Below are 13,676 nucleotides of genomic sequence, written 5' to 3' on the forward strand. Positions count from 1 at the left end.
TTATTATGCTATTTGAAAATTTCCCCCTTGTCATTAAAATCTCTTCACAAACCTCAAACATGATGGTTAATTACTATTCCACCATGTGATATATCCTATCACTGAATGAACCATTCTCCTGTTAAGTGTTTGTTTCTTATTTTTTGAAGTAAGTAAAATGGTGAACACCTTTTTGTAGAAAAATTCAAGTGATTATTTTAAGGAAGGTTTTTAGAAATTAAGCTTCTGAGCTGAGTCAGTAGTACATGTCTGCAGTCCCAACAACTTGGGCTTAGGGCCAGCTGGGCAACATAGCAAGACTCCATCTCTTAAATTTTTTTTTTTTTTTTAATTTAAACCAAGTCAAAGAGTGTGATTTTTTTTTTTTTTTAAAGAAAGGTATTGTTTTCATGTTCAGGCCCAGAGTTTGAAAGTACCCCCTGGGCACCAATCCTAGCATTGAATATTGCTATTAGTTTTTGCTAATTTTATAATAAAAGATTGGCACATTTTACTGTTCTCCATTTTAGCACAAGATGTCAGGTGAACATTTAGATTGATATTTGCAAATAACAAGTTTTGCTAAGATAATTAAGTCCTTATTAGCTTTTAATATTTCCTTTCTCATAGGGTCTGTTTCTGAGATTTATATTCTGTTCCATTGGTCAATACCAGATAACTATAGTGTAAAATTAACGATTAAATGTAGTGCTGATATCTACTCTTGCTCTATTACCTTATCATTTTAATCAGACAGGGTTTTTTTGTTGTTGTTATTGTTTTGTTTTGGGGGGTACTGGAGATTAAACTCAGGGGCACTTGACCATTGAACCACATCCTCAGCCCTATTTTGTATTTTATTTAGAGACAGGGTCTCACAGAGTTGCTTAGCACCTTACTTTTGCTGAGCTGGCTTTGAACTCGAGATCCTCCTGCCTCAACCTCACGAACTACTGGGATTACAGGATGTGCCACAGTGCCCAAATGAGACTTTTAATATAAGGCAAGTACCCACTTACTATCTTCAGAAATGTTTAAGCTGTTCTTACCTATTCTTTCAAATCAACTTCGTCATTAAACTGTTCAAGCCTCCTCCAAACACACATCAGTTCCCTCTGGAATTTATGCAATATATTGCATTTAGTTAGTTTAATTAGTTTGGTAAGAATTTACACTTAGTTCTCTCCATTTGAATGGTAAGTGTATAGTTTTTATAGTTGAGTCTTCATCTATTTTACTGTTATTCCTAGGTAGTATTGTTGTTACTCTGAGTGGAGTCCTGTATTTTAATTAGTTATTTTAAGCAGGCAGGGTGGCACATGGGAGGCTGAGGCAGGAGGATGGAGAGTTTGAAGCCAGCCATGGCAACTGAGACCATCTCAAAATAGATTTTAAAATGGTGGGGATGTCAGACTCAGTGGTAGAGCACTTGCCTAGCACATGTGAGGCACTGAGTTCGATCCTCAGCACCACACAAAAATAAAGATACTGTATCCATATACAACAACAAAATTATTTTAAAAAGTGTGGTGGTGGTGTGGTTCACTGGTAGAGTACCACTGGGTTAAAAAAAAAAAAAGTAGTTACTGCTGATATATTCTTACTGTGTAAATTCAGTATTTTTAAATGTCTATTACCCAGAACTTACAGAAAAATTAAACATGCCACTGTGTACTCCTTTTCACTCAATTTAGGCTTGCTTTTATGGTTCTTTTAAGCCTACTGGGAGTTGGGAGACCTATGACATTTGGAAGGTTGACTTTGATTTTAAAATTTGTCCCCAATTTGTTTTTCCTCCTTTGAGGAGGACTTTTCAAACCATAGGTTTTTGGAAGAAGTTGAGAATGGCACTTGAGGATATTGCTTAGCTCTCTAGTTCTTCTAATTGGGGTATTTTGTGTAAATATCTTTATTCTTTTTCAATGGCAATAAATTCCCAGAATTGAATGACCAGGACTCATACTCAGTTTTTGAGAGTAATCACAAATTCTGTTCCATTGGTCAATACCAGGTAACTATAGTGTAAAATTATCTTGAAGCAGATTTGGATGCTTGTGATTTCTGACAATCTTTTGGAGCATTCAAGGTGCCTCAGTGACAAACTAAGAACTTTAACTGGAAGATCTGTCTGAAATCTTTTATGAACCGAATATGAATATCTTCTGCATGCCAGGCACTGTGCTGTTTCATATATAATATTTTGTGTGACATCATCTCATTAAAACAAAGCTGAGTTACATGTACAGTTTGCTAGAAGGGGAGCTAGATTGGAGATTGGGTGAAGAGTCCCAACGGAAAGCCTTTTAATCTTGGGGTGAACACCTAGGGGAAGAAAAGAAGCCCTCATTATTCTAGCTTCAGACTCTAAGTAAAGCAACATTAGTTGAACAAAATCATAAGATCTGCATGGGTGATTCTATATTATATACATGGATAGTGTGTGTGTATGTGTGTGTATATATACATAAATATAAGAACAGGAATGAATTGTACAATCCATGTAAGCTGCCATCTTAAACAGCTTGCTTAGCCTTAACACAGGCTTCACACCACTGCACCCATATCAGCCCTGCCCTGCTCCACTGGACTCCATCTGCTGTAGATCCCACATTAACTTCTCTAATCCTCACCCAGTCCAATGTCCCTCAATCACAATACTACCACTGCTCTCTTCCCATTAACAAGATATATAAGAAAAAGGGAGATTAGTAAGAAACACATATTTTTAAATTGGCTCCGAAAACCAAGGAAAAACCAGGTGTGGTGACACATGCCTGTAATCCCAGCAGCTCAGGAGGCTGAGGCAGGAGGATCATGAATTCAAAACCAGCCTCAGCAATTCAGCAAGGCCCTAATCAACTCAGTGAGACCCTGTCTATAAATAAAATACAAAAACAGGGCTGGGGATATGGCTCAGTGGCTAAGCACCCCTGGGTTCAATCCCTGATACAAAGAAAAAAAAGAGAGAAGGAGGGAGGGAGAGGGAGAGAGAGCAGGGAAGAGGGGGAAAATCAAGGGAAAACTCACACTGAGGCTGGGCTCAGACAAGACTGATAAAGTGAGAAGGGACACAGTTATTCCCATCACTTAAGAGTGATATTTATTTGATAGTTAATTGCTAACAGATTGTTCCATCGTTTTTTTTGTTTGTTTGTTTTTGTTTTCTCTCCCAGAGAACAGCAAGTTCCATACCTTTCTTCAGGGCCATATAAGTCCTTCTGATAACTCCCAGAGTAACTGCTGGTACTCTTTCCTATAGATGCACACTCCTAGAATTCCTATTCTAATACATGATTTCCCCTAATAATGTTCCCCTCCCCTGTATTTTCCCACCTTTAATGATCAATGACTCAGTGACATCAGGACCATCTTAGCTTCCTTCCTAGGAACCAGCTACAAGAGCCAAATATCCCATCTATCCTGTCTTTTGAAAAGCCTAACCTGCCTCAAGCTACTTTATAAGAATATAATTTTTAAAAAAAATATTTTAGTTGTAGACACAGTTATCTTCATTTATTTTTATGTGGTGCTGAGGATCGAACCCAGTGCTTCACATGTGCTACAGCCTCAGCCCAAGAATATAAACTTTCTTAACAAAGAATGGAAAACATTTTCAGTGCTGTGCAACAAAAAGAAAGAACAACTTTGGGAGACCAAGCAGCCATTCAGCTTGACCTTGTTAGTCGGTGGAATCCAGCCCAGAACCCATCAAGCCCACACCTTCCCGCAGCCTATATGCTGCCACCTTTGTCAAAACCTTTCTGACCAACCCAGGAAGTCCACAAGAAGAAAGCTGGGCCTCTGAGAAGAGGCTGGATACAGATCAACACTGAGGTTAAGACAAAGGCCCTTAATCAAGATTCACACACATTCATGTTTCCCAAAGATATTTATTACCATTCAAACATTTTCAACAGGGAAAACATAATCCCTAACTTCTGTAGGATCCACTTTGATGGAACCCTCCGTCCAGGAACAAGACTCCAGAGCTCTGTTTTTTTTTTTTTTTTTTTTTTTTTTCGTTTTTTGACAAAGGTGAGGGAATGTTTCAATCTCTGCAAAGGGTGGAGTAATCACTCACCCATTTCATCTGCCAATTTTTGGGCTTACCTGCAACTTCCACCTCAGAATTTCTCTCAAACCTCTGGTTCCTTTTTGTCTCCAGTCATACTTGCTTATGTGGTCTGTGATGGTTGACCAAGACTGCCCACAGCTTTCTAGCCAGAGCCTTCAAGAGAGCTGCAACCTACAACCAGGTTTGTTTGACCTCCAGCTGGTTTCCTAGGAGACTTGGCCACTCTTCTGTGCTCTCAAACATTCCCAAGAGCCCAAACACTCCTACTGACTCCAAAGGAAGGAGTAGAAAAAGATCACAGACTCCCAAAGTTTTGGGGTTAAAAATGGACAGAGTAAGGCACCCAAACCACACCTTGGTTAAATGCACCAAGAAGGTGGGTGCACCTTCAGACAAAAAGTGACCCAGAGCAGGTCACTTCAAAGACTTATATTCCTTACTACTGCAGACTGAACTCCTTTTTAGTGTTAAGCTAATATTCTGCTGCCTCTGCACCTCCCTCTAAATGAGCCTCATATTCTCTTTATATTAACTGCCTGGAAGACAGGTCATTTAGCCAGCTGGGCTCTTGGAAAGACCTCTGAATATGCCACTGATTCTGGGGCTAAGAGAAGTCCCACTGTCCTTAACCGGTGTGAGTTCTCTGATGACTCATAAGGCGTGAACTCCGAGAGAAGCTTTCTCCACATTCGGAACATTTATAGGGTCTTTCACCTGTATGGGTTCTCAAGTGACGAATCCGATTAGAGCTGTGAGAGAAACTGTCTCCACACTCATGACAGGTATAGGGTTTTTCACCTGTGTGAATTCTCTGGTGCCTGATTAAGTTGGATCTATGAGAGAAGTTTTCCCCACAAAGGGTACATTTATATGGTTTCTCTCCTGTGTGTGTTCTCTGATGTCTGGTGAGGTGCATTCCCTGCCGGAAGCTTTTCCCACAAGTCAAACATTCAAAGAGTTTCTTTTCAGCTCTGTGGGCTCCATGGTTTGTAAGAAAGGGGGCACTGTCACCCATGGCCTCCCCACACTCAGAAAAGGGGTCAAGTCTCTCTTTCTCATGGGTTCTTTCATGAATAACAAGGTGTGAACTCCGAGAAAAACTTTTCCCACACTCAGCACACTTATAGGGTCTCTCTCCGGTGTGGATCCTCTGGTGCCGAAGGAGGTTGGAGCTATGAGCAAAGATCTCCCCACACTCTGGACACTTGTAGGGCTTCTCCCCCGTGTGTGTCCTCTGGTGCCTGTGAAGGTTAGAGTTGCAAGAGAAGCTTTTTCCACAGACGCTGCACTGGTAAGGTTTCTCACCTGTATGGGTACGCTGGTGGCGGGTCAGGTGGGTATTTTGACTGAAGCATTTTCCACATTCCAGGCACTTATGGGCCTCCTCTCCTAGGTGTGCTCTATGTAGTGACATAAAGTGTGGATGCCCACCAAAAACTTCGCCACACTCCACACCCATACACAGTTTTTCTGCTGCATGTATTCTCTGGTGCCTAATTAGGTTTGAGTTGTTAGAGAAATTTTTGCCACACAAGGGACATAGATGGAGTTTCTTTGGCTGCAGTTCCTTTGGTCGCACCAGTTCTCTGCAACCTGTGGCTCCAGCTAAGGACTGCTCTGTTCTGTCCTCTGGGGGAGGTTCCCAATGCCCTTCTGCCCTGTCACGAGGTCTTCCCAGCTCTGGACTCCAGGGTACTTCCCCTCTGGCCTGGCCGGGGAACAGCACCTGAGGATGGGTGTTCTCAAGGGAAACAGATGGAGAACTTCCTTCTGGGTTCTCGAATTTCTCTTCCCCTGGTAGAGAAATTAAAGCCAAACCTCTATATTATTTTGACACTGGAGGAAAGAAAACCCCACGTCTCTAACTATCTTTCAGGTCAGAGGCCCTAAAGGGCTAGTTCTACCTCCATTTCCCATCCTCTCCCTATAAGTACAGCACTCTAGAAAAGCATCTGAATAAAGGATAGGGCAGATGCTCAATGAATCAGAGCTCAGACCAGTCTTGGAATTCCCTTCTTAAGGTCTCCACCTCACCTCCAACGGGGCCTCTTGCTTCTGCCTTCCAGGAGTGGTTGATTTGGAGTGAGGCTAGGATGGGCCAAGTGAGCATAAGAGTGAGTGCTTCCTCATCTGCCTCACAGGCATGGAAAGTGAGCAGTGGAGACACAGGAAACAATGTACCTCCATGCCAGCAGTAGTAGGAGGCCCTGTACCCAACTTTCATCTATCTTGTGTTCAACCTCAAGATGTCTTGCTGGGTAGATGTTCACCTTCATTTCTTACCTGGAGCTGCACTTCTGGGGCTCACACCCTCCTTGCAACTCTGGACACTGGGATCCCATGGTTTTCCTCCTTGTTCCACTTGGGTATTGAGGGCTTCCTGACTGGGAATGTGAGATTCTGTTTACAATGAAAAGAAATAGATTGCTATATCACCACTCTCCTCTACCAAGCAAGGGAAAAAAGATAACCTTATTCCCTGCTCTTAGTGGGGAGATGAATGCTCAACAAGTGTGACATCGATTACTTGGAATACACACACTAAACTATTCCCAGTGGTTACCTCTACAGAAAGAAATTAGAGGAGACTATTTTTTTGTTTGGTTGTTTTTAAGACTTTCAACACACTTGGGATTTTTTTTTTCCCCATGAGAATGTACACTTCTGAAATTAAAACAACAATAAAATTAACATGTTCAGGATGGTTAGCTCATTGAAAAATCACTTTAACATATCAAAAGAACCTTGACTCTTACATATAAATATAATTTGACTTGACAACTCCAAGGAGAAAATATGACAATAAGAAAAGGACCCACAGCTCTGAAAGGATGATGAGATTAAAACCCAAATGTGCTATTTCTGTGCTATGCTAAAAAATAAAACCAAAAACCTCACTCCAACTCCAGCAAACATGGACCCAAACAATTAATTCCAACAAGTTATCTGATTTTTCTCTTCCTAGTTAGCACACACTAAAGGAGCTTTGTTCAATTTTGGGCAACAGAGCAGTGGAAAAGTGATGAAAAACCTGGAGTTGGTCCCAATGAAAAGAAACAAAAGCCAGTAACAAGCCCTTTGCAGAAATAATGTATCTGAGTCCAAAAAACTATGATTCTTTTATACAAACCTGATAGATGAAAATAAACTGCAGTGTGATTTCTACTGGCGTGTGCTGCGATATAGCTAATTATACAATTGTGTTTAAGACCTCCTCCAACTTTATTATAAAAATTTTCATCTTCAAAGAAAAGTTGAGGAAACTGTATAATAATTTTCTGTATATCCTCTTTCTAATCCAACTATCAGTTTGTCATTTCATATGCATCATTTTTAATCTCTGCACAATAGTTCAACACATAGATGCATTATAATTTATGCATTACTTAACCTGCTTTTTTCCCCAAATTTCCACATGGCCCTCCACCTCCCTGCATTTCTATAGACTATAAGGACTAATAAGCTGCAATGTTGATGCCAGTGCTTTGTCTTTGGAGCCTAGAAATACTAATGGAGGACAGGAAACAAGCAAGCTCTGAAGAATAAGCATCTCAAATTTACAAAGAATTAAGAACGTTGAGCCTCCTTAGCATCCTGGGGGACTGAATATGTGTGCTGTGGGCACTAATCATTGGATTTGATTTGTGCTGCCCTTGGAAGTACATTATATTCAAACTTTCTGCCTTAGTAGAGAGTTCAGCAGTAGAGCTTAGGTCCAGGGCTGTCCATTAGAGTGCCAACTGTCTACTTGGTAGATATCTAACTAATCCCCCTAATGTGGGGATCTTTAGAAAAAGGGAGATCTCCTGAGAATGCTTCTTGGCAAAATTGGAGTACGTGTTCGAAGGGCAAGACCCCAGTTAGAAATGCCACAGTTGTCATCCCTAAGAAAGAAAGTCCTTACCCAAAGAGTCCACATTCTCATAACTCTCCTGCACCGTGTCCCTGGAGAGGACTCTCTTATTAGGATCCTGGTGACCCCACTCCTCCTGGGAGATGTACATGGCCACATCCTCTATGCTTTCAGGCAACTGAAACAGCACAAGATCTCTTTTAGCCCCAAATGCACCAAGAAAAATTTGAGAGTAGTCATGAATTAAAGGGGCAAAACTCAGGGGTGCCAAGAACACACAAGGAAGAAAGGTCAAAGAACTATACATGATGGGTAGAGACAAAGAAGGCTTCACCATTTGGTTAGGGAGAAAGATCCTCCAGGTGGCCAAAGGACCCCTTCTTATCCCAAAAGGAACACTCCAGGGAAGGAAGGAGGGTGCTGATGGGGGAAACAAGGGGAACTGCCACATCACCTGGGGCCCAGTCATCTCCTTGTCTTCCATGTTCCCTTCAGGAGGAAAGAGAGAAAGCCAGGGAGTAGATAATGCTGAAGGTGATAGAAATCACAATGAGAATGGCATTCCAAAATGTGGGGCAACACAGAAATCTTGTCAACCCACACATTACTACAAAACAGTTTGTGTTCCAGAACACCCAGACTTTGCTTTTAGGATTGACACTAAACCAAAGGTGGCAACAGGCATAATAAAGTGATATCCAGAATGATGGGGCCAGAGTAAAGGAATGCTAGCAGTCTTCCACACTGTCAGCAGCACTCCAAACCTCCCACACCATTCATCTAGCTCTATACTGCCTGTCCTGCATACAAAAGGGTTCAAAAAGATTCCCCTTCTTTCTCCCACACCCAGAAGAACCCACACCCCACTTCTAGGTCTTTCAAGACACATCCGAGAACCTCTACTTCAGAAATTCCTTTTCCTTGGCACCTGTGCTACATTCTGCTAGTATCGGGGGCAATCCCAAAGCCCCTCCTCCCTCCCACCTACCCAGATAACTGTTCCTCACCCCTGTCCTTTACAGCCTGGGGGTCCCTTTTAGGGCTGGGGCCTAGCAGCTCCTGCAGCCTTGGGCCAGGGGTTCGCTCAGTCTCCATTGGCTCCAGCTTGAAGCTCGGTGACTCTCCTGCTGTTTCCAGAGGCAAAGGCTCCTCCAAAAGTACTTCTGTTCCCCGCCCTTGGTTTGTGACCTGGGAACCAACCCACATCACTCATCATCACAACAGGGTGACAGAAAGGGACATCACTACAGGATTCTAAGTGCAGGTCTTCAACAGAGGATTACAGAAGATTCCCTTTGGACTTGGCAAAAGAAGGCAGTTTACACTAAAGGCATGTGCATCCCTTGTACATCAGTGAAATTGGGAAGGGAAGACTAAAGGAGGGAAGGACAGTGTCCATTCCCACTGTACATCTTCCCCACATTCTTTATTCACATGGCTCCTTCTGTTCTCCTTCACCTTTTCTAGTTGCCCTATTTCTCACTACTGGATAAGCTAAACTTTGATGGGGGTAGTGGCAGTGACCTCAGAGCCTCAAGGCCAAATTGTTTTTCAATTAACAGACATCCAGCTCTGCAGGACATCACTCTGTCCACCCTAATAGAACAAGAACTAATGGGTACTAGACATTAATAAGCTGGGACTGTAGTTCAGTGGTAGAGCACCCTCCTCACGGGTGAGGCACTGGGTTTGATCCTCAGCATCACATAAAAATAAATAGAGATATGGTGTCCATCAACAACTAAAAATAAGTAATAATAATAAAAATACGCTGGTAGCCATCAGTGTCATCAAAACTTTACATGCCACTCCTCCTGTAACCCTCAAAATGGCCCCCAAAAGTATTTTATCAGGGGGCAAACTGAGGCCCAAAGAGATCAAATAACTTGCTAAATTCGCAAAGCTAATAAACAGCAGAGTGAGGATTTGAACGATGGCACTCTAACAAACTACTGCCAAGGCACTGCCTTCGTGTGGTAAAAGGGTACTTTTCACTGCTCACCATGTTCATAGGGGGGAATTCTTAAGAATGAATGTTCCGGACTAAACCACAAAAACCCCTCTTTCCCATGTAAGGTCTACCCAAAGCAACCAAGTAAATTTGGGGAACTAGGCAAACGAGATGTCCCAGTCCTCGGGGCCAAACCGGGGATAAAACAGCCCTTTCTCTCACCTGTTGCCTCAGTCTCCCGAGCTCTCTCTGCATATCCTCCACAAGGGTCACTGCCTCTTCGCCGCTCTCCGGATGCAGCTCCTGCACCCTGCTCTGGATCTCTTGGGGCAGGATGGTCAGGAACTGTTCCAGCACCAGTAGCTCCAGGATCTGCTCCTTGGTGCGCATCTCTGGCCGCAGCCAGCCATGGCAAAGCTCCTGGAGCCGGCTGAGCGCTTCCCGGGGACCAGCGGCCTCTTGGAAGCGGAATCGTCGGAAGCGGAGATGGGAAGCCTCTTGGCTGGGCCCTGGGTCAGGCGGGGGCAGCTCCTGGCTCCAGGCGCAGTCTTCCTCCAATTTCACTATCAGCAGCCCTTCGCGTTCCTGAGAGCCCGGGACCGACGCCATCGCGGTTCCCCCAGAAAGTCTTGGCCCCGAAACCAGCTATGCCTGCCTTGGACGGGCCGGGTGCAAGGATAAATGGCGTGGGCAGAAGCCAAGGGGCTGGAGTCTCCGAATCCTGGGGGAGGCCCCCAGCTTGACCTCAGCGGGTCCCGAGCTCCACCGCTTTTCTCCCCTCACACACCCACGCAAGACTGAGTCCTCTACTCCCACGCCGGAAGTTTCAGCGCGCGAGTTATACGTCACAATCCAACGGCCCCTCCTCGAGCCGAAGCACGGGTCATGCTTTGCATACTCTACCGTCCATTGGGTCAGGTCTCGCACAGACTTAGCACTGACCAATAGAAAATAAAGATTCGCCCGTGGAGGCGGGATGAGTTAGGGGCCAATTGGGGACGATAAGCTGGGCCACCTGACGAGTCCGGGAGATCTCCGTAGAACTCCGTAGTTGGGCCGGGAGTGGGCGGGGCTGCGAGTTGGAAGCCCGAGGTGGGTGTGGCCGGCGAGTGACCTGGGTCAGGTTTCCCCAGCAAAGTTTGTCGAAATGTAAATTCTCGAGCCACGCTTGATCTAGAAACAAGCTAGGTCAGGGCGGGACCCAGGAATCTGAGTCGTTAACAAGCGCCCCGGGATATCTTTTCCCAACGAGTCCCCAGCTTCCTGGGCTGCTCTCGGCCGCCTGGGGTCACCACCCTTTTGGGTGCGCAGCAGCCAGCGAAGCCTACCGGGAGATGCAGTCCGTGGCGCAGCACCGCTACTGCGCCTGCGCCTACTGGCGCGCTGCGGGTTTAGGCAGCGCGTAGGTAGTGGATACGTTCAGTGTCTGACTGCGCTGCGGGTCGGCTTAGAGGAACGCTGGGCGTCGCCCGCGCTCCAAGCTGCTCACCGCACACCCGGCTTTTTTAGCCTTTTGCCCAGGGTCACCCGGCTCGCCTGCTCGGGCTGCCCTGAGTAAAGGATGCTGGGGGCTGCGGAGCATAGGGTTTGTGTGGAAGAGTACTGAGAATTTTGCTTTGTTTCATTTCAGGTGACTATAGTTCCACAAACTGTCATGATAAATGCCTACCCAGAGGCCACATAGCACAGGAGCACGTACAAGTCCATTTCAGGAAAACCTTGTTGAGACTTGTGACCTGAGTCCCTTAGGCCATTTCGATGTTTTTAGACAGTTTCTATTTAAGATGACTATAAATTCCAAGCTCGAAACCACTACTCCCTGGTCTCAGGCAATTTATTTAATCTCACCAAGCCAGTTCTCTTTTCTGTTTTGAGGGTGTAATGTTATGCCCAACTCATAAATGGATTAAACTAGCTAAGGTAAGCAGAATGCATAGAACATTGCCTGGCTCATAGTCTGAGTATGAATTCAGTATATTATTAGACACTAGTAAAACAGAATAAATTCCTGAAGGCTCATCAAATCTCACAAAAAGGCCACTTTATACTGAAGGCCTTAAGTTCAATTCCAGAACCAAAAAGTTAATTAAACTTAATAAAGTCACTTAAATAACTATTGCAGAATATTTGGTGTAGAAATGTTGGCAGAATTACATATACCTTGATAGTAAGAATGATTTCTACCTAAGTTCCCTTTGATTTTAGGCTATTAATGGGTTCTTACAGGTGGATGAACTTTTAGGATTATTACCATTAATATTCCTCCTCCATTTCTTTCAAATGGCCTACCTATATGCCAAAGATAGAGTTGCTAGTGTTTGGGAATAGGATTATGAGCAAGCAGATCTTTTTAAAAGGGTTCATCTGGGTGTGGGGGTTTTTAACCTGAGATCAGGAAAATCTTAGAATCTACTGTTCCAGTAGAATGTTTTGGGATGGTGACTACTGGATACTTAAAATGGAGTTGCTAAGTTTTACCAAGTGGCTACCACATTAGCACAGTTCTAGAGGATGGGTCTGGTGATTTTGGAAACCTTTTGATATTCTTTGCAAAATAGCATGTGTATGTCTGTTTTCCAGGAAGTGTGTCTGTTACTATCCAGTTCTCAAATCCACTAAAGTATTAAGAAGTGTAAATTTATGGATCAAGGACCTAGACATTAGACCAGAGACCCTGCACCTACTACCAGAAAGTATGGGCCCAACTTTCCTTCATGTCAGCTTAGGAACCAAATTCCTCAACAAGATCTCTTAAAGTGCAAGAAGTAAAATCAAGAATCAATAAGTGGAGCAGGGTGCAGTGGCTCATTCCTATAATCCCAGCAGCTTGGGAGGCTGAGGGAGGAGGATTTCGAGTTCAGTGCCAGCCTCAGCAATTTAGCAAGGCCCTAAGCAACTCAGTGAGACCCTGTCTAGAAATAAAATACAAAAAAGGGTGGGATTTGCAGGTAAATGGATGGAGTTGGAGAATATTGTGGTAAGTGAAGTAAGCCAATCCCAAAAATCCCAAAGCCAAATGTTTTCTCTGATAAGTGGATGATGATCCATGATGGGGGTGAGGGGAGCATGAGAGGAATGGAGAAACTTTGGATAGGGCAAAGGGGAAGGAGAGGAAGGGAAGGGGGTATGATGAGATGGTACCTGTATGAAGACACGAATGGTGTGACTCTACTTTTGTACAACGAGAAAAATGAAAAGTTGTGCTCCATTTGTGTACTATGAGTTGAAATGTATTCTGCTGTCATGTATAAAAAATTAGAATAAATAAATAATTTTTTAAAAAAGGGCTTGGGATGTTGCTCAGTAATTGAGTGCCCATGAGATCAATCCCTGGTGCAAAAAAAAAATCAATAAATGGATAGTATCAAACTAAAAATCTTCTTCACAGCAAAGGAAATAATCAAAAGTATGAAGACAGAACCTACAGAATGAGAGAAAATCTTTGTCATCTGCACCTCTTTTAAAGTATTAATCCCCAGGATATATAAAGAACTCAAAAACCTAACCCCCAAAACCAAATAATCTAATCAATAAATGGGCAAAAGAACTGAACAGGTACTTCACTGAAGAAGAAATACAATCAGTCAACAAATATATGAAAAAATGTTTAACATTTCTAGCAATTAGAGAAATGCAAATTAAAACTACTCTGTGGTTTCATTTCATTCCAGTCAGAATGGCAATTATCAATAAATGTTGATGAGGATGTGGGGGAAATGTAATCTCATACATTGCTAACGGGGCTGCAAATTGGTGCAACCACTACGGAAAGCAGTATGGAGATTCCTCAGAAAACCTGGAACGGAACCACCATTTGA

The 13,676-nt window shown here is 43.5% G+C and overlaps 1 protein-coding gene across 4 annotated transcripts; it reads right to left on the bottom strand.

Annotated features, from left to right (window-relative positions):
* Positions 1-3,849: 3,849 nt before the first annotated feature.
* Positions 3,850-10,682, bottom strand: Znf263 (zinc finger protein 263). 4 transcript variants are annotated; one of them, XM_076839775.1, is made up of 6 exons: positions 10,081-10,682; positions 8,915-9,095; positions 8,362-8,396; positions 7,959-8,085; positions 6,338-6,454; positions 3,850-5,848 (listed from the first exon to the last, which is right to left on the bottom strand). In XM_076839775.1, exons 1-6 carry the CDS (start codon positions 10,465-10,467, stop codon positions 4,680-4,682), a joined length of 2,016 nt encoding a protein of 671 aa, XP_076695890.1. In that variant the 5' UTR covers positions 10,468-10,682; the 3' UTR covers positions 3,850-4,679. The 4 variants fall into 4 exon arrangements, with proteins under 4 accessions (XP_076695890.1, XP_076695889.1, XP_076695888.1 ...); XM_076839774.1 differs by having other exon boundaries at positions 8,362-8,435; XM_076839773.1 differs by having other exon boundaries at positions 7,959-8,435.
* Between the last annotated feature and the right edge of the window lie 2,994 nt (positions 10,683-13,676).

The sequence above is a fragment of the Callospermophilus lateralis genome, chromosome 19 (assembly GCF_048772815.1).
Source record: "Callospermophilus lateralis isolate mCalLat2 chromosome 19, mCalLat2.hap1, whole genome shotgun sequence".
Classification (NCBI taxonomy): Eukaryota; Metazoa; Chordata; class Mammalia; order Rodentia; family Sciuridae; genus Callospermophilus; species Callospermophilus lateralis.